A 27,702-nucleotide genomic window follows, 5' to 3' on the forward strand; every position below is an offset into this window, starting at 1 on the left:
TCTGACACAACATTTCTAGACGTTCATTTATTCAAGGGCAGAAGATTTATAGCAGATAATATATTAGACATGAAAACCCATTTCAAACCTACGAATTCTTTTCTATATTTGCACAGAAATAGCTCTCATAAGGAGCACGTGTTTAAAGCATTTATCCGGGGAGAAGTAATTCGTTACAGAAGATCAACAAACAATGATAATGACCTTAGAGAAATTCTCTTAAAGTTCAAACAGAATTTGATAAATAGGGGTTACACTGACACTGAAATCATGTCTAGCTTCAATGAAGCCTTAACCAAAGAGAGAAAACATTTGTTTTCAACTAAGGAAGGGAAACGTAAAGAGGAAATTCCTCTTGTAATGGCTACTAAATATAATCCTTGCATAAGCAAATTACGAAAACACCTTTTAAAACATTGGCATCTCATAAGAGATAATGTGGTTTGCAATGAAGTTTTTACAAAAACACCGATAATTGCTTATAAAAGGCACAGAAATTTATCAGATATTCTGACATCGACCAAAGTAAAGAAACCATAATTTTTGAAATATATAGGACAATCCCTGATGATGGCGGACCTATATAACAATATTTTATTTATCATAAAAAATACCGCCGAAACGCTATATTAGTGTAGGATTGATTGCAAACATATAAAATTTATAAATAGCATATATAATACAAACTTGATAACTTCTTATCAGAAGGAATCTATCTCTTTATAAACATAATTATAGATTATGTGATTGCAGGACATTAGTAAAACCAATATATTTCGATATGGTTCCGAACATGAACCTTGCAATGTTCTATGAAAACAATGATAGTAATTGTGTGAAGATGAAGAGGGAAGCCGTGGACGTTGGGTTTCGCTTTATCTTACTTGAGGAGAAGATTTTTGTAAAAGTTTACGGACGACGGACGCAGGACGACAGAAGCCAAGTGATGAGAAAAGCTCACTTGACCTTTCAGGTCAGGTGAGCTAAAAACCAGACCAAAACACAAAAACTTAACTATAACCACTAAACCATGAAAATGAGGTCAAGGTCAGATGACATGTGCCAGTTGGACATGTACACCTTACAGTCCTGCCCATACACCGAATATACTAGACCTATTGCTTAAAGTATGAGAGATATGGACTTGACCACCAAAACTTAATCTTGTTCAGTGATCCATGAAATGAGGTTGAGGTCAAGTGAAAACTGTCTGACAGGCATGAGGACCTTGCAAGGTAAGCACAAACCAAATATAGTTATCCTATTACTTATAATAAGAGAGAATTTAACATTACAAAAAGTCTTAACCTTTTTTTCAAGTAGTCACTGAACCATGAAAAAGAGGTCATGGACATTGGACATGTGACTGACAGAAAATTCGTCACATGAGGCATTTATATACTAAGTATGAAGCATCCAGGTCTCCCACCTTCTAAAAACCTTTTAAGAAGTTAGATTACGCTGTAGCCGCCGGATCACTATCCCTATGTCGAGCAATAAAATCACATAACTCAGATACAAAAATCTAAAATTTGTAAAAATCGAAATGGAGCTAACATCAATAGACATAAACAATTCACCAAGGTTTCAGGAATACTGCTGAAACAATTTTTGAGTGATTGTCCAAAAACTGGAAAATACCCCTCATTAATGAACCCCATAACTCGGAAAGGTAAAATCAAAAATTTATAAAAATCAATAGATGCAAACAGTTTACCCAAGTTTAATGCCAATTGGTTCAAGTGTTTTGAGTTATTGTCTGACATGTTGACGGTGGAGTGACAGATGGACAGACAGACAACAGTATATCATAATACGTCCTGTAAACAGGCTTATAAAAACACTACCAACAAGTTATCCCACTGCAACCAAGTGCCTACAGAAAAACAATAAAGACAGCACCACATAAGTATATGACAAAAGTCATAATGACAACAAAAAAAACAACACTAAAACTTTCATGATGTTTTAATACAAAAGATTGAATAAATAGACATATACATCAAACTTAATAATACAAACAGTGTCCCAATGTACTCCCCATTCTAGTTCTGAATATATGTGTCTGAATGAAGATCTTCACAGTTGTGAATGTTTTTGTTTTTCATTCCAACTTCTAGAAACACCAGTAAGTATAAATCCCTTAACTTATAGACAATTTCAATGAAAACTGTATGGTAAGTGTTAAGAAACAATATAGTCCTGCTTTACAGATAACCATTATAACATCATTTAAATAGAGTGATAACAGTGTAATAGATTTTTTTATCTCTGTGCTTACAAGTTCTGTGAGGTTTTGTTTATGATAATCATTGTAACACCTATTTGGATTAGACACCAAAAAAAAAAGGTTTGTAGTGCTTCACTTTTTATAAATGATTTTAAATCAAAATATCAAGCAATTTTAAGAATTAGATTTTTTTTCGGTTACGTCACAACAAAAAAGTTCAAATATTTTTAAAAAAAAAATGAATGCATACTATAAACTGGTCTTTACGATCACTTTTGATTTTTAAATTTGAGTACAATGCACATCAATTTTCACATGTGAGATTTCAAACATTTGAATTTGTTAATAACAATTGATAGTTGTTGATAACTGGTCCAGTAATAAGATCTAATAAATAAGTGACAACCCCATTAGTGTTTATTTCTGAACTTATAAAGAACTTGGTAACACAGAAGTGAAAATCTATAAGTTTTATATTCTTATGGATGTGAATATAATTTTTTCCACAAGTAAATAGTAAAGGGAGTCCAATTAAAAGCTTCTTAATTTCCTGTGTGCTTTATCAAGTTAACAAGGGCACTAGTTGGCTCTGGGTGTTTTAGAATTATATATAGTTCATAACTACATCACATCTTATCAAAACTACATGTGTAAAATGCTTTGCTTTGTTGTAGCCTGTATTTCTTGGAAACTGTCAAAAATTATAAAATAAACCACTAAAAATGTCAAAGTTCATACTTTTGATAGTTACATGCCATTTTAAAATGTAATAGATTAGCACAGCTATTTCAATGATGTCATAATAAGGGAGGACAGGAATTGAACAAGTGGTTAACACTTAAGCATATATAATATATACTCATAATCAAAATTTATTAGAAAATACAACAGACATGTAAAATCAGAGGACTTATTTCCTAACATGATATGTAACAAAAGAAATATATTTATCACTTTTTGGTTAAAATAAACAAGTCAAAAACACTGAAATATCTGATTAAAATACAATAACTTTCTAAAATCTTAACTCCATATTGATTAGGACCCTTTTTTCAACAACAATTTAGTAAATCTTTTGAAATTGGAAGTTGTCAAGTCAAAACTAAATATATAATACTGGAGACCAAACATTATTAATGCAAGATCTTGCAGTGTGTATCAAATCAATGCCAGTAAAGAAAAGTAATTCAGTATTTAAGAAAAAATATAGAGTCTTTCTAAAAAAAAGAAATCACTTTCAGTACTGGATACAATGTTACCATTAAAGCCTATATAAGTGACAAAATCAATTAACAAGGTAAGAGTTAACAAGCATTAGTTTGGTGTTCTACTGATTATGGCAGACACATACCAGTCATATCTCCAGAACCAAATGTTTTAAAATTTTATTCTTTGATGACAGAAAGTTAAAAACTCGAGTCTCACACGAAAAATGTTTATAAAATGTTACAATAATCAACAGTGTTCATGACCCAGCATGTGAAATGTAAGATGGCGATAACAGCATTACCTACATGTTTTAGATGGACTACTATATATATTATATACACATTTTATGTACAGACATTCAGTACTGTTCAACATTCTTTGAAATCATAAACTCTTGGAAGAAATAAATCTGTTAAGAGGATTGTAAAGATAAGTTCTATGAGGACTAGAAAACAAGAATATATCAACAAACACAAAGCCCTTATAAAATAAACAATCTTCAAAAAGCAATACTCTGCATTCACACACAGTTATACACTTCTCATTTTATCCATTTAAATAAAATGCTTTTGTTTCCAACATGACTGAAATCAAGGGAGCCCTATTGTTCAGTCATGTCAAGGAAATAAATATTACTGCACTGAAGTTCCATTTTGTAGTAAAATCAGAAGCTACAAGTTTTTCGGTTTTTTTTTTGTTTGTTTATGTCAAATGTATGTTACAGTTAATATATGCTAAAAAGAAATTATGAGAGAAAAGGAATGGATTATTTGTATTTATCAAATATACTATTATTATACTTATGGAATTTTACAGTCCAAACTTTTAAGGTTTATTGTTTAAATAAAGGATAATCAGGTAATTTGTGTTTTTCTTTGTTTTTATGTCAATTGACGGTAATAAAAATACCATAAACGATTTTGATCAATCAAAACAATAACATCTGAATTTCAAATATAACTAGTAACCAGCACAGTTAACTTTGGTAATTAAACTTTTTCATAGTGGTATTTTTTTAATTGGATTCAATGTGTTGGATTTCATGATAAGTTTTAGTACTGTAATTCCTGCTTCCTAAGTATCTGGTTAGTTATTATAAAGGTCTTTAAGCACAGTAACTACAATGAATTAAAGATCTCTACTGACCCAAAACATACATATTCATTGGTAACTAAAAACTGAATAAGTTATGAGGTAAGAAAGGGTAGAGATATCAGTCAGGTTCTACTTATCAAAATGTTCAAATATCAGTTTGTGTACTGGTAATAAGGAAAATAAAATGCAACAAAAAAAGCATGAACTAGAAATTTCGTTTGAGCATTAAGAACTTAAACCTGTAAGAATACACATATGCACTTAAATGGACAAAATGTGAAGAGTATACTTTTGTAAACAGCAATAGACAAAAACTTATTAAAATATATTCCATCTGGCAGTTAAACAAAAAAATCATTATAAACTCTATCATTACAACAAAATTATCACAATACAAAAACCATTAAGTGTTTTATTAAAAAGTACAACCTCCCCGTCTACAGGGAGACTAAGTGAATATCACATGATCTATACACAATGGATATCAAAGCACTATTCTTATTAAATTATACACTATTTTACATCATGTACATTATATGCCATTTCTTGTCAACAATAACACTGGCTATTTATGAGGATATATATCAATATATACATTTGTACAGAGATGAGACAGCTTCCTATCTGTGGTCACGAGATGTGGTGCGACGTCTCTTGCTTGGAGGGGGAGGAGGTAGATCGGTTGCATCTGTAAACAGAATAGCACATGCCAATATGAAATCATATTTTTCATTTATGTTAACATACATAACATAATAGATTTTTTTTTGCAAGTTCCAATAGCATGGTTATAACAGTATACCAAAGTTTCCAAAACTCTCATATTTTGTGTAATTGTCCATCAAATTTCAATTTGAGTTTAGGTGAGAGGTAGTTGAACCAGGCACCTGATATCAATCGGAGTTTTTGGTGGGGTTCATGTTACTAAGTCTTTGAATGTCTCTCTGGTATATTTTGCCCCCTCTCTGAAATGGCATTGATATTATTTTATAATTACATAAACATTTGAAGTTTATGCAATCTTTTTTTTGTTTTCACAATAACACATTTTCAGTCATTTGTCAGTTCATAAAGTTGTGTGAGGAGTAATTACTATACAAACAAGCCCATATTTAATTCCCCTTCACCATAATTGATGTTACACTATTGTTTCAGGTAATGGTTTTACACTTATTTTTTGGGCCCTGTTTAAGTGATTCTAGCATAAGTTTTTAGAAAATTAAACACATACTTTAATATTGAAACACTGACAGTGACTGAAACAAGTAATCTGAGAAGTAAACTCTTTAATATTTGATTTGCTTTAATTGCTTTACTTTAGTAAAGAGATTAAAAACAAGAGGCTCTCAAGAGCCTGAATCGCTCACCTGGTAAACAATGCCTTATTAACTAAATTAATAAATTAATGTTTGTTGTAAATTAAACGGAGTAACAAAGGCCATGTACTATCCTGGAAATACCTTTTAAAGCCTCTTAGGAACCTCTGGAAAGAAATGGGCATGAGTTCGCCCTACACTTGATTAAGATACAGTCTAGGTCAATCTGATGATTCACAATACAATTGCTATTAACAGTTTATCTGTATCTATAATAATATTCAAGATAATAACCAAACACTGCAAAATTTCTTTAAAATCATCAATTCAGGGGCATAATACCTGAAAAACCAGTTACCCAATTCAGCTGAAAATTTCAGGACAGGTAGACCTTGACCTAATAAATACTTTAACTTTCTTGTCTTATTTGCTCTAAATGCTGGAGTTTTTGAGATATAAGCCAAAAACTGCATTTTACCCTGTGTTCTATTTTTAGCCATGACGGCCATGTTTTTTGACGAAATAGAAAATAAAACACAAACTTTATTTTATACACCCTACTGATCATTCAGTTGAAGTTTGGTTGAATTTGGTTGAGTAGTTTTAGAGGAGAAGATTTTTTAAAGTTAGCAAATATGATGAACAAATTGTGAAAAATTGTCATTAAAGGACAATAACCCCTTAAGGGGTCAATTGACAATTTTGGTCATATTAACTTGTTTGTAGATCTTACTTTGCTGATCATTTTTGCTGTTTATAGTTTATCTTTATCTATAATAATATTCAAGGTAATGACCAAAAACTGCAAAATTTCCTTAAAATTACCAATTAAGTGGCAGCAACCCAACAATGGGTTGTTTGATTCATCTGAAAATTTCAGGGCTGATAGATCTTGACCTAATGAACATTTTTACCCCAGTCAGATTTGCTCTAAATGCTTTCATTTTTGAGATATAAGCCAAAAACTGCATTTGACCCCTATGTTCTATTTTTAGCAATGGCGACCATGTTTGTTGATAGATCAAAACTTCGGACACAATTTATAAACTAGATACCCTAAGGAACATTCAGTTAAAGTTTGGAAGTATTTGGCCTAGTAGTTTCAGAGGAGAAGATTCTTGAAATAGTTTACGACGACAGAAGACGACGGACGCCAAGTGATGGCATAAGCTCACTTTGGCCCTTCGGGCCACGTGAGCTAAAAATGTCATACTGGCTTTTCCTAAAGTTACAGAACATACCATTTTGTGTATCAACACTCTGAATTTTAGGCTTTGCTGATCGTGTTGATCTCTTACTATTATCATCTTCAGCACTGGGGGAAATCTGTCCACTTCTAGTTCTAACAATTCTTCCAGGTGACTTTTCTCTAGCTTCTACAAATTATATAATGCATTACAGTGATATTGTTTGCCTCAAATAACAGCCGAAATTCAGCCTTTTCCCCTAGAGAAAATTCCCAATTACTGAAAAAAAAATGGCTTAAAATTCCTCCCAAAAAGTTTTACATTTTCCCCAAACAGTGATGGCATTGGTAGTAATGTTTGTAAATATCGTATTCATTTTATTATTTTGATATTAGAAAGCACTTTTGAGATCCGGTTTTCTGATCAGAATCATCATGGTGTTTGTAACACAGGTAGTTTTCAATGCATTAAGTACCATCATTGCTTCTGTTTCTTTTCCCTCTCCGAAAAGTATCTTTCAGGTTGAAAATGTCTGACAACCAAAATATACAAGAAAAAACAGTGCAAAAAAGACAGCAAAGGTCAGCAAAAAATTGGAGATGTGTTTAGAATAAAATATACAAATTTCCCAATTTCAATAAAAAATATGCATTTTTCCCAATAAAAAACGGTAGAGGTAGTTTTGAAAAAAGACAACAATATCACTGTGATTATTAAAGAAAGACAACTCTAACTTCCAACCTTTATGGAAATAATGTTACTTGAATCAGTGATTTAGAAAATCACTGATTTAAGTAAGTCCCCTGACTGTGTAAGTTAAGTTTGAAAAGATTTTCTTCTTATTTCTATCATGTCTATGTAAATAAAAATTATGTATTAACTATTAACCTAAACTGTTTTTCATGTTTGTTTCTGTATTTCTTTCTAACATTTAAGAAAAACTTAACAATATCATGAAATACCTTTAGTTTGTTGTTTGTCAATGGTGGTTGGTGACTGTCGACTCTTGCGATTTTGACTGTTACGTTTCACATTGTCTTCTTCAACACTTTTGCTCTGTTTTAGCTCTTTAGGACTAACTTTGATCTTTTCTTCAGGTTTATTTTGAGTCCTAGCTCTAAGACCACTTTTCACAGTATCAAATAATGTAAGACCTTCACCAATTTCAGTTTGCATTTCTTCACTTTTACCTAATTTCTCATCAGTTTCTTCTGAACAGTTTTCAATATGAAGTCTCTTATCTGAATCTTGTGCAGGTTCACTGTCCGATGTAGTTTTTCTTCTTCTTGACTGCCTCAGAGATTTAGATGAAGGATCATCCACTATTTTATATTGTTCCACTTCTTGTTCAACAGATTTCTGACGTACTGGTTTAGGTGGCCTTAAATTGTGTGTTGATTCAGATGCATCCGATGCTTTCCTTGCTCTGAGAGACATAGTTAGTGATTGAGATTCCTCTTGTTTTTGTTCTGTAGTTGGTTCAACAACAGCTGGTTTTCGAGATACCTTCAACACTAATGGTGGAACAGTTGGTTCCCCTGCAGAGTTTTCGCTCTTCCTATGATCGGATCGTGTTATCACAGTTATATTAGTTTCATTTGCTAACTCCTCTTTGCTAAATGGTTGTGAATTTGTTATAATGCCATGAGAAAGATGAAGCTTGATAGGTCCCTTTTCATCTGATTTACCTTTTTTCACTGGTGACACACTTGTAGATTTCTGACTAGATTTGGGAGAAGTTTTTTCAGAATCACAGTTAACTTTTAATGAAGAATATTCAACACCTGTATTGCACGAACTATCAGATTTCTTGTTCAAATTTTTATTTTTCACACTTTTTTCAAGCAATTTATCATTTTCAGGATTTATAGGATTTATTCCTGAACCATTATTATTTGTTGGCACTTTAGAAAGGTCAATTTTTGATGTTGTAACAGTTGATTCTAAGCTTGTTGAATCCATTACTGAAACCTCAATTGGCACTTTCACATGATCACTTGCATTTTGTTTATGATTCTCCTGAATATTTTGCTCAGAAGAGTATTTAAAACTACTGTCAGAACCAGATTTGTTTGACTGGTTATAAATATTAGAAACAGCACTAACACTAGAGGGAGCACTTTCCTGAGAAGGTAAGGAATGATTTCCAGATCCTAAGTTTCTAGTATCACTTCTACAATCACCATTCTTGTCACTATCATGTGCATCATTTGATTTGGGAGTTTTTTCACTTAAAACATGGTTAAAAATTGAAGAGTTTAAACTATTTTTTACTCCATTTTCAGCTTCTGTTTTCAGAGGATCTGAAGAGGAATTTGATAAAATATCACTATTTACTACATGGTTATCATTGTTTAGAGTTAGATCCGATTCCATTGGACCATTTATCACATTGTCTGAACTGTCCATGGAATCTTTTAGTCCATCACTTTTTAGTGACTGAGGAGAAGTGCAGGCTCTAGAACCCACTGATCCTGGTGAACGTCTCTGAGAATGAGGTAGAGTTGATGATTCAGGAAGAAGAGGTTTAACTAGTTTTTGAACAGATTCAGTCAATTTTTTCGGATCAAAAAATTGCTGCGGTAATGGATTTAACAATGCTGAAGCAGGAGATCTTCGTTTGTACGACCCAGACTTTGATAGTTTTGTAACGTCATTTTCACTTGATCCAAGAATATTTTCCGGTCTTTTTATATTGTTCAAGTCATTTTTTAGAATACCCTGAGCATTCATTCCTTCTGCATGTTTACCTATAGCACTATTCACAGACATCATATTTTCTAAAGAGATCAATTCCATAGCTGCTGATACAGTTAAATTCCCACTTATTGGTGATTTAGCTTTTCTTTCATGGTTTTTCTGTGTCAAATAAGATGAAATTATATCATTTTGCATTGATTCCATTTCAGAAACAGGTGTTTTATCAACGTTATGTCTAGTTTTATTGCACATGTTGATGTCACTTGTTTCTTTCGGATCATGATTTGCAAACAATCTTGGAGAAGGAGTTCTTGCACTAGTTTGTATGCTTGTTGGAGAATGTAGATTATCTATTCTACTAGGGACAGCCAGCCTTGAATTTGACAATAAATGCTGATTTGATTTATCTTGTTTCCCTGAAATGAATTATATGATCAGAGTGAATACAGTTAAAACTTTATAGCATTGATATATATAACAACTAGAAAACAAAGTAGCTGATTAAATTAGTACATATTTAATCATGTTAATCAGGGAGCATATGTTAAATGCAACTTTATATGCAAACATTCCTCAGGAGCCTGTAATTCAGTGGTTGATGTTTGTTTATGTGTTACATATTAGTTTTTCGTTAATTTTTTATACAGAACCAAGGATTTGTATAGTAATACTATACAAATCCTTGACAGAACCAAGGCCATTAGTTTTCTCGTTTAAATTGTTTTACATTGTCATTTTGGGGCCTTTCATAGCTGACTGCAGTATGGGCTTTGCTCATTGTTGAAGGCTGTACAGTGACCTATAGTTGTTAATTTCTGTGTCATTTTAGTCTCTTGTGGAGAGTTGTCTCATTTGCAATCATACCACATTTAATATTCAAATATAAAAAAAAAAAGACAATGTCATACTAATACACCTGATAGCAGTCATTATTCCTGCAAAGTACTATTTTTCTTATATTAGAATTAGATGTAAAATACTGCTTTCTTGGCATTTTTTCACCCATTTCATTTCCTCAATAAACAATTAAAAAAACAGGTTTAATATATGTTGATATACACCAAAACACAGAGGCATAGATCTTTACATAGTTATTACAAGAGCAATGTTTGATGAAGTTTGATTCAGTCTTTGTCTAAACTCTTGTTATAAATTCAATGATCTACATCTAGAAATGTACTCTGGATACTCAAATAGATTTACAATGATATCTTGATTATAAATAGAAATAGCTGTAATACATTACTGTGCTATAAACATCTAACATGTGGCGATTGTTTTGACAATGTTGCTGAACACCAATTTTTTTTATAACAGGATAGGTGCATTCATTCTTATGCTGTTCTGTTATACCACTGTCCCAGGTCATGCAGGTTAGGGGAGGGTTGGGATCCCGCTAACAAGTTTAACCCCGCCACATTATTTATGTACGTGCCTGTCCCAAGTCAGGAGCCTGTAATTCAGTGGTTGTCGTTTGTTTGTGTGTTACGTATTTGTTTTTCGTTCATTTTTTTTTATATAAATAAGGCCGTTAGTTTTCTAGTTTGAATTGTTTTACATTGTCATATTGGGGCCTTTTATAGCTTACTATCCGGTATGGGCTTTTCTCATTGTTGAAGGCCATACTGTTACCTATAGTTGTTAATTTCTGTGTTATTTTGGTCTCTTGTGGACAGTTGTCTCATTGGCAATCATACCACATCTTCTTTTTTATAGGTACATTTTTTTGATATATTATGAGATGGTCTTGGATGGGGGGTAATTTCTGTACAATATATATATACTTTTTATTTTTTTAAAGGTCATTATAACTCTAATCTCTATATTTTTTGTCCCCTATTCTTTATTCAGTACATGTATGCTTTGAAAAAGTATATACAGTCTAGATAGAGTGTCCATAAAGTGTGAAATGTACATCATGTTAACCAAAATGATTCTGAATATATATTATTTGATCTTTATGCGAAAAATCTGAAAAGCATTGATCTGTTCCACCTCAATGAAGATCAAAATTAAACATCAAGGTCTCATTACAACTATTGATACTTTGTGATGGATGCAATATGGACATTGATTCCGTATTCATGAGAATATCAATTTATCTCCTTAGCCAGCGATGGATAATGCATGAATCGTATGTGATCAGTTATTTTAAGGAAAAGAATGTCAACATTGAACATGATGAAATTGAAACAAAGGTAAATCATTTGACTGACTGATTGCATCCACAACAAGAGGCTGTCACAACGACAGCAAACCGGATTTATTAATATTTATTTGTGTCCTGGCAATATCACAAGAACCATTACTGATGAATGGTGAAAGTGAAAATCGTCAATATCAAATTTGACCTCCATTTTGTCATCAGTATCAACATATTAAAATTTGAAAAGCTTAGATTGAATGGTTCATGAGTAAATGCAACAACGTGAATGGAAACGCCATTTTACAATCTTTCAAGAACCATAACTCCTGAACGGTAAAAGTCAAAATCGTCATTATTGAACTTGACCTCTATTTTGCCATCAGTAACAACATATAAAAATTTCAAAAGCTTTGGTTGAATGGTTCATGAGAAAATGCACCGACACGACTGGAAACACCATTTTTCAATCTTTCAAGAACCATAACTCCTGAACGGTAAAAGTCAAAATCGTCTTTATTAAATTTGACCTCTATTTTGTCATCAGTAACAACATAATAAAATTTGGGAAGCTTTGGTAGAACAGTTCATGCGTAAATGCACGGACACGACTGGAAACTCCATTTTTCAATCTTTCAAGAACCATAACTCCTGAACGGTAAAAGTCAAAATCGTCATTATTGAACTTGACCTCCATTTTGTCATCAGTAACAACATATTAAAATTTGGGAAGCTTTGGTAGAACAGTTCATGCGTAAATGCACGGACATGACTGGAAACTTCATTTTTCCAATCTTTCAAGAACCATAACTCCTGAACGGTAAAAGTCAAAATCGCCATTATTGAACTTGACCTTCATTTAGTTGTCAGTAACAACATATTAAAATTTTAAAAGCTTTGGTTGAACGGTTCATGAGTTAATGCACGGACAACATTTGATTGCCGCCCGCCCGCCCGCCGTACATCCCCAAATCAATAACCGACATTTTTGTCACAAAAATCCGGTTAAAAATCATTCTTACACAGGTTAAAACGATGATTAACCTATATTTGTATAAATTATATGATATGAAATTAAATAGGCCTAGAAAAATTCAATTGCACAAGTTCTCTTAAATCTATATTTATGTTTATATCCCTTTTATGACCATCACAGGTTTTCAGAGGTCAACTCAGTAGTTAATTAGAAGGCGTATAAACATAAATTAAAAAAATCCTGAGTCAATTGACGATTCCAATTTTGTTGACTTATTTGTAGATTTTAATTTACAAATCATTTCTAATAATTTAATGTATCTCTTACATGTCTTAGGTGATGGAATGTTTTCAAAAGAATTGCCTTGAAAATAATAAATTGGTACAAAAACATTGATCTAGGGCAACAACAATTTTAAGGTGTTTTCTTATCATTCTAGATCTGGTATGACTAAATAGTATATATAACACCTCTATGATAATTTGTACCCTGTCAGATTTTCACAATGGTTTTCAATATACATGATATATGAAAACAATTTATAATACTACTTAACATAATTTGTTTACACAAGCCAGAGTTGGGTTGATTTCTTTAAAATAGTTTATAATCATGAGGACAAACACCAAAATATGGACTATGCCATTAAAGATATGATATTAATTAGATTTAATCTTCTGCATCCGTTGAAAATCCTGCTAACTGTTTTCATTCTCAATCTGGAACCCTGCATATTGAATACAATATACAGGTTTGAAAAGAATCATTCAGTTGTTAATTTTTTTCTTCAACTATTTTTCTAGTAACTGTTCTGTTAACTCTTGTTCTAGAATTTTAGGCTTCAAAGGTTCTTACAAATATTGAAACTGAATTTATTTATGCGTTTGTGTTTTCTCCTTTTAATTTGTAAACCTACCATGTGGATGAAAATTGTCCTGTAAATACTGCATACTGTCAACTTTCTGTAACAACTGAAGGTGTTCCTTTGTAAGAACATCTTCGTGCAAGAAATGCTTTGGGCTTTTCTTTTTGTTCTTACTAAATAAATGCATCATTGCCACTTGATGGTCTGTCAAATCATTGTTTTTAGTCAAATCACTATTTTTCTTTTTCAATGCAGGGTGCCTTAGAGCTTTATCAATTGCCAAAATATTCGAAACATCATTGCTGTACTTCTCATTTTGTTGTTGATTCGACATGGCATAGCCAACAGTTATCACTTGTTGGTCAGGTTTGTTTAACAAATTCTGTTTTTGAACTATATTTTCATTAAACACAGATCTAGAAAATTCTTCCACATGATTGTGATTGTTAGCAGATTTAAAATCCGATTCACCAGGTTCTGATGGTGTATCGTCTGATCTCTCAGATGAACTCCCAACACCAGAGTCATTATAGTACACTTTAGAATTTATTTCAGTTGTGCATCCCGTAGTAACAGCACCAATATCATTTTGCATATGAGTGTCATGTATGGATTTTGTATGACTGGAGTGTTCAGTGTTAACACCAGTACTACTGTTCGAGCAGCTGCCTGTTTTTTTGGCTGGATTTTTCAGAGGGTTGAGCAAATTTTCAGAAGTGATAAATTTCATATGGTCCTTATTGGATAAATGTTTATGAGATGAGTAAGTAGATTCAGCAGTGCTTGTTCTAGAACCACTGGAAACTGTGATGTGATGACCATGTAATGCTGCAGTTTTGTACAGATCTTTATTTGAAGAAATGCTCATAGAACAAGTTTGTGATGGAAAGTTACTTTTTCCAGACATATCTAATAGAATATTGGACCGTTTACTGACACTTGCTATGGGACTAGATTGCACTAAATTGTAATTTTGTGATGACGATAATGCCAAACTACTACTTCTAGCAGATACAGTCACAGATAATGATTCGCTGCCTTGAATACGAGATCCCACAGTCAATGCAGAATTTGTTTGACACTGCTGTAAAGGAACAGAACAGTATGTACTTGATGCTGGCATATTTGAGTTACAAGTACTTGGTAACTTGTTATGTGATATTATATGATTCATTCTCTCTTTGGACAGCAGTGTTTGTTCACGACTATTCAATCCTAGAGGTGAAAGTCTATCAAATGTTACACAGTTTTTGGCAGGATTAGAATCCGAATGCTCCATTGGTTCCAGATGTCCTGTATAAGGATTTATGATCTTTCCTACAGTGCTCTCTGGTAATATTGGTTCAGTCCCTGTAGATGACATAATTAAAGCCTTACTACTCACAACTTCAGGATAATTTGCTCTATCATCATTAACTGAAGAAAACATCATTTCTGATGTTGATGGCACAGATTTAGAAAAAGTAACTGAAGGTTGAGTGTTAGCTGCCAAAGCCTGTGTTACCATAGGAACAGGTAGAATGTTATTTCCACTACCAGATGTCGGCATAGAGTAAGACGATAAAATGGGATTTGAAACACTTTGTATAGTAGCTTCTCCTTCACAACCCGCCTTTGGCTTTCTTGGTTTACGCTTTTTCTTTAACGGTGGACTTGATTCTGGGGGTGGCGGTATCATTTTAGAGTTCATAAAATTGTTCATTCCAGCTAATGCGAAGGCAGGATCAGTTTGTAATAAATTGACCAGTAATGGGCTTGTTGTTGGAGGAATTCCTCGAATGCCCCTTGCTATATTATTAACCCAAGCACTCCCCTCAGGATAGGGTGGAGGAGGTTTATCCATACCTACAGCATTTTGTTCAATTTCAGCTGGAAAATGACTGTATGAAGGACCTTGTGCTTTACTGGATGAAGCTGTATGAGATGCAACATTTTGAATATTTTTGTCAGTATGGAAATTTGCACCCCCAATTATATTAGGATTCCTTCCTACATGCACAGTATTCTGAGCACTTTCACTCTCTGGTGTAAGAATGGAATCAAATATAGATGCCCCCTGTCGAAGATAGTCTGCAATATTCCTACGGGTTGACTGAACGTTGGTAGGACCTGGAGACCCATAATCATGGGCTCCCCCTCCAGAGTCAAGTAATGATAAGTTAGGAGCATCAACAGTATCATCTGCTGTCCTAAAAATAAGTTGTGTTCTTGCATTATTTCTTCCTGCAATTGTCAGTGAAATAAGCTGATCTCCCTCTATCTGAACAGCTAATACTCCAAGCTGCCTTAGAGTAACATTGCCTTGTTGTGCAAGTTGTTTCAGTCTCCATGCCGCTTCTCTTGGTATATTAAATGTCACACGCACACTATTCCAAGGTTCTACTTTCTTTAAAATCAGCTTTCTTTTATCTGCAAAATGCAAGTAGTAAATATTATTATATAAACATGTTGTCAGTGTAATCATTAGTAAATAAACATAGCATGGCAATACATCATTATACATAGTCCCCTACCGGTTAAGAATTCATTGTACTGGATCAAAATGCTTACTTGATCTACATGGTCTCTAAGTTGTCATGGTGTAAACTAAATAACAAATATCAAGTCAATATATATTAAAGCATGAACGAAAAATATGTGGAAAACTGATTATTTGATTGAATTTTATAAGTCCAAGGACCATAACTCTGCCCAAAATCATCAGACCAGGACAAAATTTGAACTTGATCTGTAACTTGTTATGATAAACTATATTCCAAATTTAAAATCAATATCTTCAAGAATGAAGGAAATAAATGGGGAATGTGTCCCTTCAGATGATGTCCCTGCTATCATATAACATTATAAAGGGACATAGCTCAAGAACTGTAAAAGTGAAGATGCCAAAATTTGAACTTAAACTGAGTTTAGTGGTAATAAGCATTATATATACATTTCATTAAATTAAGTTAAGACAAACTTAAGTTCAGAGAACAGTCACGAAAAAATTAAGCAATTTTTCCATTTGTAAAGGGGCATAAACCTAGAATGGTAATTATAATCAAAGTGTTTGTAAGCACTGAATGGTAAAAATTGCTTTAATTTATCAGTTGGTAGTAAAATTGAAAATGGCATTGTATAAAGCTTTGGTTTAAGTTGATTCAACAACCATTCTAAGAAAGACAACTTCAATTTTCATAGAAGATTTTAAAAAGCATTGATTGTAGTAGATTTAACTATAATCATGGACATTTAGGAAGATACTACAATTTAAAACACAAATTTTTGATTGATATTTTGAAATTTTCCAGCAATTTTTCCATTCGTAAAGGGCATAACTCTAGAACAGTAAATGTGACGGCACCAAAATTCAAACTTGATCTGTATTTTGAAGTAATAAGCATTGTGTAAAAGTTTCATAACATTTAGTTGAGGCAAACTAAGGTAAGGAAACGGAAATGGAAAATCAAGCAATTTTTCCATTTGTAAAGGGGCATAACTCTAGAACGGTAAAAGTAACACCACCAAAATTCAAACCTGATTTGTAAATAGTGGTAATAAGCATTGTGTATAAGTTTCATAAACATTTGTTGAGACAAACTAAAGTAAGGGAACGGAAACCAACTTTGGGACGCATGTACATACAGACGGACAAGGGTAAAGCTTAATGCCCCCTCCGCTAGGTCGGGGGCATAAATGGGGGCATAAAAAGTGTGGAAAACTGATTTGCCATACTAACGGATGGATACACACAGACCGTTCACGAACAGACGTAGCGCAAACCTCAAGTCCCTTACCGACGAAGTGCAAACCAAAAGTCAACTTCGACTTTGTCGGTAGGGGACTAATAAGCACTGTTTTAAATCTCAGCTAAAGGTAGCAGGAGCAAATATGAAATTTTATTTCTTTAACTATCCAGTTCAAACTAATGGAAGTATTTAAGGACTACAACAGTGTTCTTACTTGGATAAACATTTTATCACTTAAATGATATAACCTTGTTTATATGCCTGATTCCCAAAGTTTTGTTTATCAATAATCATGGATGTCTACTCATGATTAAAAGTATATATTGTTTTGATTTCAACCTGTTTGTGTGATGATTGCTTATTAGTTTTTGAAAGAATCTTTCTTTTTACGATTGTTTTCTTGATATAAATAGGGAATGTGTCCATGGGACATAGATGATGCCCCCCATTGCATTCTGATAAAGTGACATTACTGAAGAACAATTAAAGCGATGCTACCCTAATTCGTACTTGATCTGAGTTTTATGATAATCAGTTCATTAAAAATTTTCCCAATCTTCATTTGATCTTTGTAACTACATTTCATTTAAAATTTTCCCAATCTTCATTTGATCTTTGTAACTACATTTCATTTTAATAAGTGACTGGTTCCAATCTCTTAAATCCTTAAAAAAAAATTACTACTTTTTAACTGACAGAATTTTAACTTGCAAAATCAATATTTTCAAAAGCTGGGCAGTCAGATTTCAGGAAAACCCTAGCCCTTCAGGGATCTCCATCATCCAGCGATGAAAATTGAAGGATGGAGGAACTTTCACCACGACGAAAACCCTTGTCTATGATGTACGATGTAGCGTGATCAAGTGGACACATTGCTTATCTAAATTGTATTTATTTGAATTTTAATTATAGATTAACTAATATTTTCATTAATTGTCATTGTAACAATTCCAATACCAAGTTCTGCATGGCTCCCCTTAGTCGAGAATGACAAAACCCATGAATTTTCTTGCTATTTTGGTAGTTGTTTAGGGGGTTTGAAACTGAGGGATACATGTTTTTCATTGTCAAATTCAGAAGTCATAAACCGGTATTGCTGATTTTCAGTATCAACAACAACAGGATTCATAAGTGTTTTGAAAAGCTTGAAGAGATTGGGGGGCAAATGTTTATGACTGAATAGGTTTTTAATAGCAAATTGCATAGTATTATATATTATCACTATGCAACATGCATCTTTCAATTCTAAATGTAAACCGTAAGTATCAATTTGATTTTAAACTACAAAATCAGTTTGGAATTACGATACAAGATATCTTCACAGTTAATATTTATGTTTTAACTTTTTTAACTTGAAAAGTGATACTATCTTTATTGCTGTATTCTTGTTATATGGCGTGACATTATTTTCTGTTTCACGTTTTATTTTGTACATGTTTATAAGGGAGCTACCATTTGATTTTTATGGGGGGGGCTAGGATGAAAAATTTTGTCCTGCATTTTTTTTTAGCTGTAATCTCTGTCCTGCCTTTTTATTTTTCACTCTGTTCGGTCCTGCTTTTTTTTTAAAAGTTTATACTGACTTTTTATTACCTAAATTGTAGTCCTGAAATATTTTTTTTGCAAGTGTCTCATCCTGCCTTTTTTTTTTACTCAAAACTCCTGTCCTGCCTATTTTTTTCAAATTTCATCCTAGCCCCCCCATAAAAATCAAATGGTAGCTCCCTAAAGGGGATATAAATGATTGCGTAAGTCAATAAAGAAGCATGTGTTAGACTTGATAAACTTGGATTATCATACAAAAAGCCTTAGGGTAATGAAAGTGCCTGCATTCGATTATATTTGCTACAAAATATGGCGATAGATATAAACCAGATGCTCCGCAGGGCGCAGCTTTACACAACCGCATAGGTTGAACCCTGAACGGTTGGGGCAAGTATGGACACAACATTCAAGCTGGATTCAGCTCTAAATTTGGATTGTGATTAAATAGTTGACACAGCATAGGTTTTGGACACAGAATGAATGTGGTCTAATGAACTTAAAATATTTTTTTTGTCTTTGAGCAATCACTATGCTGTTGAATATTAATCCTCTCAAAAAAATGTTTGAAGAAATTTTCTTTTTATTTATGAAATCTGAAATGAGAAAAATTAAACCCCCCCCCCCCCCACCATATTTTTTTCACATCCCCCTTTCCCTTTTTTCAAAACTGATCTCAATTCAAATTTCTAATGGAGTTTGCAACAATAACTACTCATTTAAATACATCATAAAATATTAAAATGTAACAAAAAGTGCTTGTTATCACTGAATGGTAAAGAGTGTTTTAATTTATCAGTTGGTAGTAAAAGTGAATATACATTGTGCATTGTATAAAACAATGATTTAAGTTGATTCAACTACTATTCTGGACAAAGAAAGATAACTCCAATCAATTGAAAATTTCTTGCTATTGCACAATATTGTGCAATTAGATATTTCTTGCTATTGCGCAATACTGTGCAATAGAAAATATTTGCTATTGCACTATACTGTGCAATTGAAGATTTCTTGATATTGCACAATACTGTGCAATTGAACATTTTCAGGCCTCTACATTAACATTTTTTCTAACTTGTCCCTTCGGACAAGTGGCAAGAAAATCAGCTTGTCCGAACTCTTAACTCACTTGTCCGAATTCATAATTGAAAATCTAACATATTGATGATTTATGCAATAATAACACTTGGGCTTTGAGGAGCATTTTGTAATGTTATATGAATACCGCATCAAAATACATTTCATTATTTCAGAATGAAAGTTTTTTTGCAAGACTGTGTTCTCTGACTCAATGTCACTATCATTTGTCAATCATTAAATCATCATTTCTTCCCAAACCACTACGTTCCCCTATGGACCTATTCATTCTTTAGTAGTGGTATGGGTTAAACCAAGGATGTAAATACACCTGGCCACCTTGAACATGTATATGAGTAAACCTTTTTAATTTATTGATGATGTCAAAACAAGCTTTTACAATTTATTTTGATTTGTATATACATTGATATATGATCATGGAGTACATACACATTTCACTAAAAAATCTGCCTTTTTAGATTTTTTTTTTTTTTTCATCTTAAATTTTTATATCACATGTCATAGATCTTATCAAATAAAACCTCTTTTATTGTATTGTTATGCATAAAAGCAAAATCAAATGAAACATACTTTAATTTAATATTTTAAAGTTTAGGTAAAACTCCATATGAGGTGCTCCTAATTCAAGGCAGCTTATACTAAGAAGATACATTAACATTGGTTTCTTTCCCCTTACTTATATCCCCCTGGTCAATGGCTGCCAGCATGTTCAATACTCCAAATCAGAGACATATTATACAAGTTTTATATGTGTCTGGTTCAATCAATGAATAATTATTTCATTAAGTATGATCAATAAAACAATCATTCATATTTTTGGGAATGTATAAGTCTTGAATTTGATCTATTTTTATCTGACCTTGATTTTTCACTTGTCCCATCAGACAAGTAGTATGGTGAATCTACTTGCCCGACACCTGTGTGCACTTGTCCCGGACAATCGGACAAGCGTTAATGTCGAGCCCTGATTTTTTGCTATTGCACAATACTGTGCAATTGAAGATTTCTTGCGATTGCTGAATACTGTGCAATTGAAAATTTCTTGCTATTGCACAATACTTAATATAATAATTTTGGATCCTGATTTGAACCAACTTGAAAACTGGGCCCATAATCAAAAATATAAGTACATGATTAAATTCAGCATATCAAAAAAGCCAAAGAATTCAATTTTTATTAAAATCAAACTTAGTTTAATTTTGGACGATTTGAGTTTAATTTTGGACCCTTTGGTATTTAATGTAGACCAATTTGAAACAAACTAAAAATTAAGAATCTACATACACAGTTAGATTTGGCATATCAAAGAACCCCAATTATTAAATTTTTGATGAAATCAAAAAAAATTTAATTTTGGACCCCGATTTGGACCAACTTAAAAACTGGGCCAATAATCAAAAATCTAAGTACATTTTTAGATTCAGCATATCAAAGAACCCCAAGGATTCAATTTTTGTTAAAATCAAACTAAGTATAATTTTGGACCCTTTGGACCTTAATGTAGACCAATTGGAAAACGGGACCAAAAATTAAGAATCTACATACACAGTTAGATCCGGCATATCAAAGAACCCCAACTATTCAATTTTTGATGAAATCAAACAAAGTTCAATTTTGGACCCTTTGGGCCCCTTATTCCTAAAAACCTGTTGGGACCAAAACTCCCAAAATCAAACCCAACCTTCCTTTTATGGTCATAAACCTTGTGTTTAAATTTCAAAGATTTCTATTTACTTATACTCAAGTTATGGTGCGAAAACCAAGAATAATGCTTACTTGGGCCCCTTTTTGGCCCTAATTCCTAAACTGTTCAGACCTCAACTCCCAAAATCAATCCCAACCTTCCTTTTGTGGTCATAAACCTTGTGTTAAAATTTCATAGATTTCTATTCACTTATACTAAAGTTATTGTGCGAAAACCAAGAATAATGCTTATTTTGGCCCTTTTTTGGCCCCTAATTCCGAAACTGTTTAAACTAAAACTCCCAAAATCAATCCCAACCTTCCTTTTGTGGTCATAAACCTTGTGTCAAAATTTCATAGATTTCTATTTACTTAAACTAAAGTTATAGTGCGAAAACCAAGAAAATGCTTATTTGGGCCCTTTTTGGCCCCTAATTCCTAAAATTTTGGGTCCAAAACTCCCAAAATCAATCCCAACCTTCCTTTTGTGGTTTTAAACCTTGTGTTAAAATTTCATAGATTTCTATTTACTTTTACTAAAGTTAGAGTGCGAAAACTAAAAGTATTCGGACGACGACGACGCAATGCAAGACGACGACGCCAACGTGATAGCAATATATGACGAAAAATTAAAATTTTTGCGGTCGTATAAAAACAATAATTTTTTTATGATATTGGGGACCATTTGAAATTGACGATGGCGGGGTGCCATCATAAAACAGGTCATGAATATCCCTGCCTTGTTTGATAGACATGCATATCAGGCAATGAACTTATATACCAAATATGCATGTAATTGTCTTATTACACATAAAATTATTCATTTGTCATTAATATGATTTTCTTTTCTCAAGAAGTTACTGAACAATGAAAATAAGATCAATTATGGACATAATTTAAGACAGAAAAGTCAATGCATCTAGATACAAGATATCAAATATCTAGATCTTCTACCTTCTGAAATATAAAGCTTTATATGTTGTAAATCTATTAAAAAGAAATCCAAAATCCAAAATCACACATTTGATTTACTTTAGATCTCAGTCTGTTTGATATTCTGCTACAAACAGTTGCAGACACAGTAAAAATTACTAACCTGTTGATAAGAGTTCTTTGAGCTGGCTTTGAAAATCTTCCAATCGCGACTGAAGGTTTGGGTCATTGATATCTCCTTCACATGTGAAGACTGTCTCGATGTAGTCCTCTTGAGGACCCATCCTCACAGTGATGGCATGGAACCACCTGAGAAAAAGATGAAGATTTCAATTTCTTTGATTTAACTTCCTTGTAGCAAAATGAGATATATACATTATATTGATAAAGCAAGGACTGAAATTAGTGAGGGTTCTTATTAGCAAGGTTCTCACTAGGATATTTTGAGGCAAAGCCCTTAAGTAATTGAATATAAATGAAAACTTATTGCTTTGACAGTCTACGAAAAATAAACAATCCACAGTTTAACAGTTCTTTCATTTTCACTAAAACTTAAAAACAACTATCTTTTACAATAGAAAGCATTACCATATAATTCAATACAACCTTCAGTTCCAAAATCTTTTTTAAACAAGAATGTGTCCTCAGTACACGAATGCCCCACTCGCACTATAATTTTCTATGTTCAGTGGACCGTGAAATTGGGGTAAACCCTCTAATTTGGCATTAAAATTAAAAAGATCATATCATAGGGAACATGTATACTAAGTTTGAAGTCGATTGGACTTCAACTTCATCAAAAACTACCTTGACCAAAAACTTTAACCTGAAGCAGGACAGACGGACGGACGAACGGACGCACAGACCAGAAAACATATTGCCCCTCTACTATCGTAGGTGGGGCATAAAAAACTACAATACTGAACAACATTGTCACAGCAGGAAAACTAGAGAAATCATTACAGCTGATTGCATTGAATGTGTAGGCAAGGATATCTTTGGTTAGCTTGCTTGCTAGCTGAACTGTTAAGTCATTATTAGGTAGGGTAAACTATCATCCTTTAACATTTTTTAAGAGTAGACTAGCCCAACAGATAACCAATCTATCTGTCTGTAGGACTAGGCTACCTCAAAAGGAGGGTATTATGCCTTACATAGTTATTACTTCACAGTTCAGCAAGCTAACCAACGATATTACCTTTGCCTACACACTCAATGCAATCGGCTGTAAACATGGTAAACAATACTCAAAATATATATTCAATTCCAATTTAGGTCAAATAAAATTGTATGTCTATTGTCTATCCTGCCTTTAATTAGCCATATACAAAATAGGGGTCCAATCAGCCAGATTCTTATCAAATTAAACATTTCATCTTATTAAATATGCAATATTTGACATAAAAAAATATAAAAATTTAATTAATTATAACCTAACAAATGTAAATGCAACTTGAATTATTCATCATAAGTTGAAACAATGCATTTATACTAAAATATATACTTATAACTAAGCACTGGTTGTAAACTGATCATGGTAATCGCATGATCCAAATATGGCAGAAGTTGAAATAGATAACATTGTTTTCTGTCAATTTCTCTGTGAAAACTTGTTGTTTTTGAGATTTACTCAGCAGCCAGGTTGATCTGTACAGTTTTGTTGTATATGTAAATACATAGTATTTAATTAGTTCAGCCTTGCTATAATGTGCATGAAATATATTTTCCATGTCTTATGTTCCATAATAATATTAGTATTGTGTATACTTATTTTGTAAATGTATCTATTTTTTATAAAAGCTAGAAGGGCTTATGATGTTGTTAAGTGACATGCAGACTTAAAACATGTTAAACATGTTAAATAAAGCTTTTGATTTTGATTTGATTTGTGTGTGTGTTCTTATTATAATTATACATCACAATTATCTGATTTCATTTTGATCATAAAATATTTTTTTGCACCAATCTTGGTAAAATTTGACAGTCACAGACTCAAGTTTCCGTAACTTTTGTTTTACATGTATATTTTCAAGAAATTATCATCTGTCAAATTTACTGAGTTCAGTGCAAAAATGTATTTCATACAACAAACGTGAAGTGTCTTGATGAGGTTTCAGCTTTACATTTTAATTTAAATCTCTGACAAAGTCAAACTGGAAATAATGACCATCATTTTGAGTCTTATGGCGTTTCAGAAAAGTTTCAAAGCAAAATAATTTAACCCTTTCAACGCTACACAAAAAAATGGAAAATTGGCTGCTGCTGCTGTATTTTTTTTGTGTTCATTCATTAGAACAGTTTATTCCTTTTCATTTTTTTATTATAAGAGATACAGAGAAAGTTATTGCATGAAAAATGCGCAGGATAGTATGAACTGTAATCTTAGGCAGTTATTTCAGTAAAATTTTTATCAGGTTACCTGCATTTTCAGGTAATTAACAGGTAAAAGGTGTAATTTATTACATCTGTGTTGAATTTTGAATAAAAACTACTTTTTTGTTGTTTTATCTGCCATATATTATAATAAAGAAGACACCAATTGCTCGATTCTGTAGCGTATTGCACCATACACAACATATTATGTAAAAATCACATGAATCAGTGGCTCCGTCCTCAAAATGTTCAGTCTACCTCAGTTTTCCCCCCTTTTTCTACGTCTCGAAATGATCGATCAAATCATATTTCCCACACAAATTAAATGTAATAAACACATTGAGATAACAAGAAACCTTTAAACTAATCCTCGTCGTCAGTTTCGCCATAGAAATGCTGAAATATTTCCATATTTACAGCTTCGTTTCCGATTTCCGCCATTTGCATTTGTCAAAATATTTGTTTTTATTTTCCTTCTACTGCATGATTTTACAGTAAAAATTGCCTGGATTTAAAGCACAAATGAGACCTTGTATATCCTCGATTCATACAAGGAAAATTAGAGAGGGACCCAAATGAAAACCGAACGGTTTAAGAGTCTTGATGAAAAATCTGTTGTCATCGCAGCATATGCCACGAATAGCAGTATGTCATCGCGGCATATGCCATGTATAGCGTTGAAAGGTATAATAATTATTTTGACTAAATTATGTCATGATAATACACATAAATTGCAGAAACATTTTAACCCTTCCATGCATTAACTTTTTAGTAATTTAAGATTTACATAGTTACAAATATTATAAAAGATGATAATTCGGGTAAAATAGATAAACATGAATTGTCAGCTTATGCCTCTATAATGAAGACGAACTCCCTCACATGTACCAGAGCTCGAGGCAGAGTGGTACAGGGTGCACTAATTCTTGAATCGAGTTAAAAACATGAAAAAGTAGACTGCTTGGTAGCAACACATTTGCCTGGTTATAAAATACTATTTTCAATGCAACTGTGATATAACGACATCGGAGACTATTGATATAGCGATTTACAGTAGTTTCCTTTTCTGCAAAGTCAAATGCAAAATACGAGAGGTACAACGGACTTATGCAAGAGAGACGCGTTTGTTTTGTTACTTATAAGATATTTAACCTGTTGTTCCTTGTAATGACATGTACTTTTTAAAAGGTGTTACATGATAAAAGTTGAACAGATTGTCAAATATGGGAGTAATGAACATCAACATCAAAATCGTGCAACCACATTCGACCCTACGGTTAGGAAAATGAACACTTTTCGATATAATTGAACGCACAACTATCATGTTGCACTACATTGGACATATGCATTGCGCATTTGTTAAATGCACATCTTTCCTAGACCAACACTGACCTAAACTTGTGACGATGAAGCCATGAAATATACTGATATCGTTAACGCCATTGAACAAAAACAGATGCCGCCATTTGCAATTGCCTTCAAACGCATGCTCTAGAATTTGAGGAACTCTGGGAACGTTAAAGCTTATTTAGCGCGAAATTTAAATGTTTTGTGATTGCATTAAATCAATAATCTTCGTGATCTTGTCCCTACAAAACAATAATTAATTTTGTATAATTATGACTTCAATTGTAATCTCAGAACACATTTTGAACCTAGTAGATTCCTAATAGTTTTTTTTTAAATTGTCTGCATGTGATATCAGAGACATATACACATGTGTATATATGTCTCTGGTGATATCAACTTTCCCAAACAATATTATAATTCGGCTTTAACAAGTGATCACAAGTAATATTTAAGCCTATGATGATGTCTAATGACTATGATGCGACTGAGCGCTGACTTGTCAGAGCAATTTTCCATGATATATACATTAATTCAATTTAAAAGGACACGATGGTTGATCGACATGAATTTCAAACTTCAATCACTATGATCCACTATGACAATGCCGGCTAACATAAACGGTTCAGTGATAATAAAAAATCAAAAAAATTCATACAAGAAATGTAGCCGCGCAAAGCACTTACAATATAATTTTTCATAGAATTTGTATTTCAAAGGAACATTACTGCTGTATAGTTAAACGCCACCGATTTGAGACTAACTGAGTTACTCAAGACGAGTGCTGATATATTAAGATCTATTAAGACTAACGGCAAGGCCGTAACTACCATTGAGGCAAGCGAGGCAATTGCCTCACTCAAATTTCGACAGTGATTTTTTTTATGGTAAATATTAAATACGAAATATAAGTAACAGTTCACTGTTGGGATGGAAAAAAAGGAATTTAGCTTTCCTGTTAGAGATGTCCTGTTAGCACCATCATACTGTCGCTGTTACAAAATATTAAACTCGCTTTTATGCTGACAAAGAGTAAACACACTAGGGATAGGGTGAAATAAGATACATGAATATGATTCTATCTGGAGTTAGTTTACTTGTATGTTATGGGTACAGGGGAATTGGAATGGAGTTTTCGCCGTTTCCATGTAGGTCCGTGATTTCAAATTATTTCGGGAAATAGTCGGTGGTAAGATATGTTAGTTCCAGAATTTTTAAATTTAGGGGTTAGTGGTTGGGGGTGTCTGACTAAGTTCCGAAATCACGAATATGAAGAC

General features: G+C 32.7%; 1 protein-coding gene across 1 annotated transcript; it reads right to left on the bottom strand.

Moving 5' to 3' along the window:
- Positions 1–1,955: 1,955 nt before the first annotated feature.
- LOC143043213 (uncharacterized) lies at positions 1,956–26,566 on the bottom strand. The gene is made up of 6 exons (XM_076215626.1): positions 26,471–26,566; positions 22,869–23,014; positions 13,773–16,130; positions 8,000–10,153; positions 7,092–7,226; positions 1,956–5,222 (listed from the first exon to the last, which is right to left on the bottom strand). Exons 2-6 carry the CDS (start codon positions 22,987–22,989, stop codon positions 5,155–5,157), a joined length of 4,836 nt encoding a protein of 1,611 aa, XP_076071741.1. The 5' UTR covers positions 22,990–23,014; positions 26,471–26,566; the 3' UTR covers positions 1,956–5,154.
- Between the last annotated feature and the right edge of the window lie 1,136 nt (positions 26,567–27,702).

The sequence above is a fragment of the Mytilus galloprovincialis genome, chromosome 1 (assembly GCF_965363235.1).
Source record: "Mytilus galloprovincialis chromosome 1, xbMytGall1.hap1.1, whole genome shotgun sequence".
NCBI classification, from domain to species: domain Eukaryota; kingdom Metazoa; phylum Mollusca; class Bivalvia; order Mytilida; family Mytilidae; genus Mytilus; species Mytilus galloprovincialis.

Excerpts from the sequence above, each read along its gene's own strand:
- LOC143043213 (XM_076215626.1), bottom strand. The coding sequence starts at position 22,989 with ATGGGTCCTCAAGAGGACTACATCGAGACAGTCTTCACATGTGAAGGA. Across the intron at positions 16,131-22,868 it reads CAAAGAACTCTTATCAACAG|ATAAAAGAAAGCTGATTTTA; the intron begins GTTAGTAATTTT and ends TGCATTTTGCAG. Across the intron at positions 7,227-7,999 it reads TGACAAACAACAAACTAAAG|AAGCTAGAGAAAAGTCACCT; the intron begins GTATTTCATGAT and ends TATAATTTGTAG.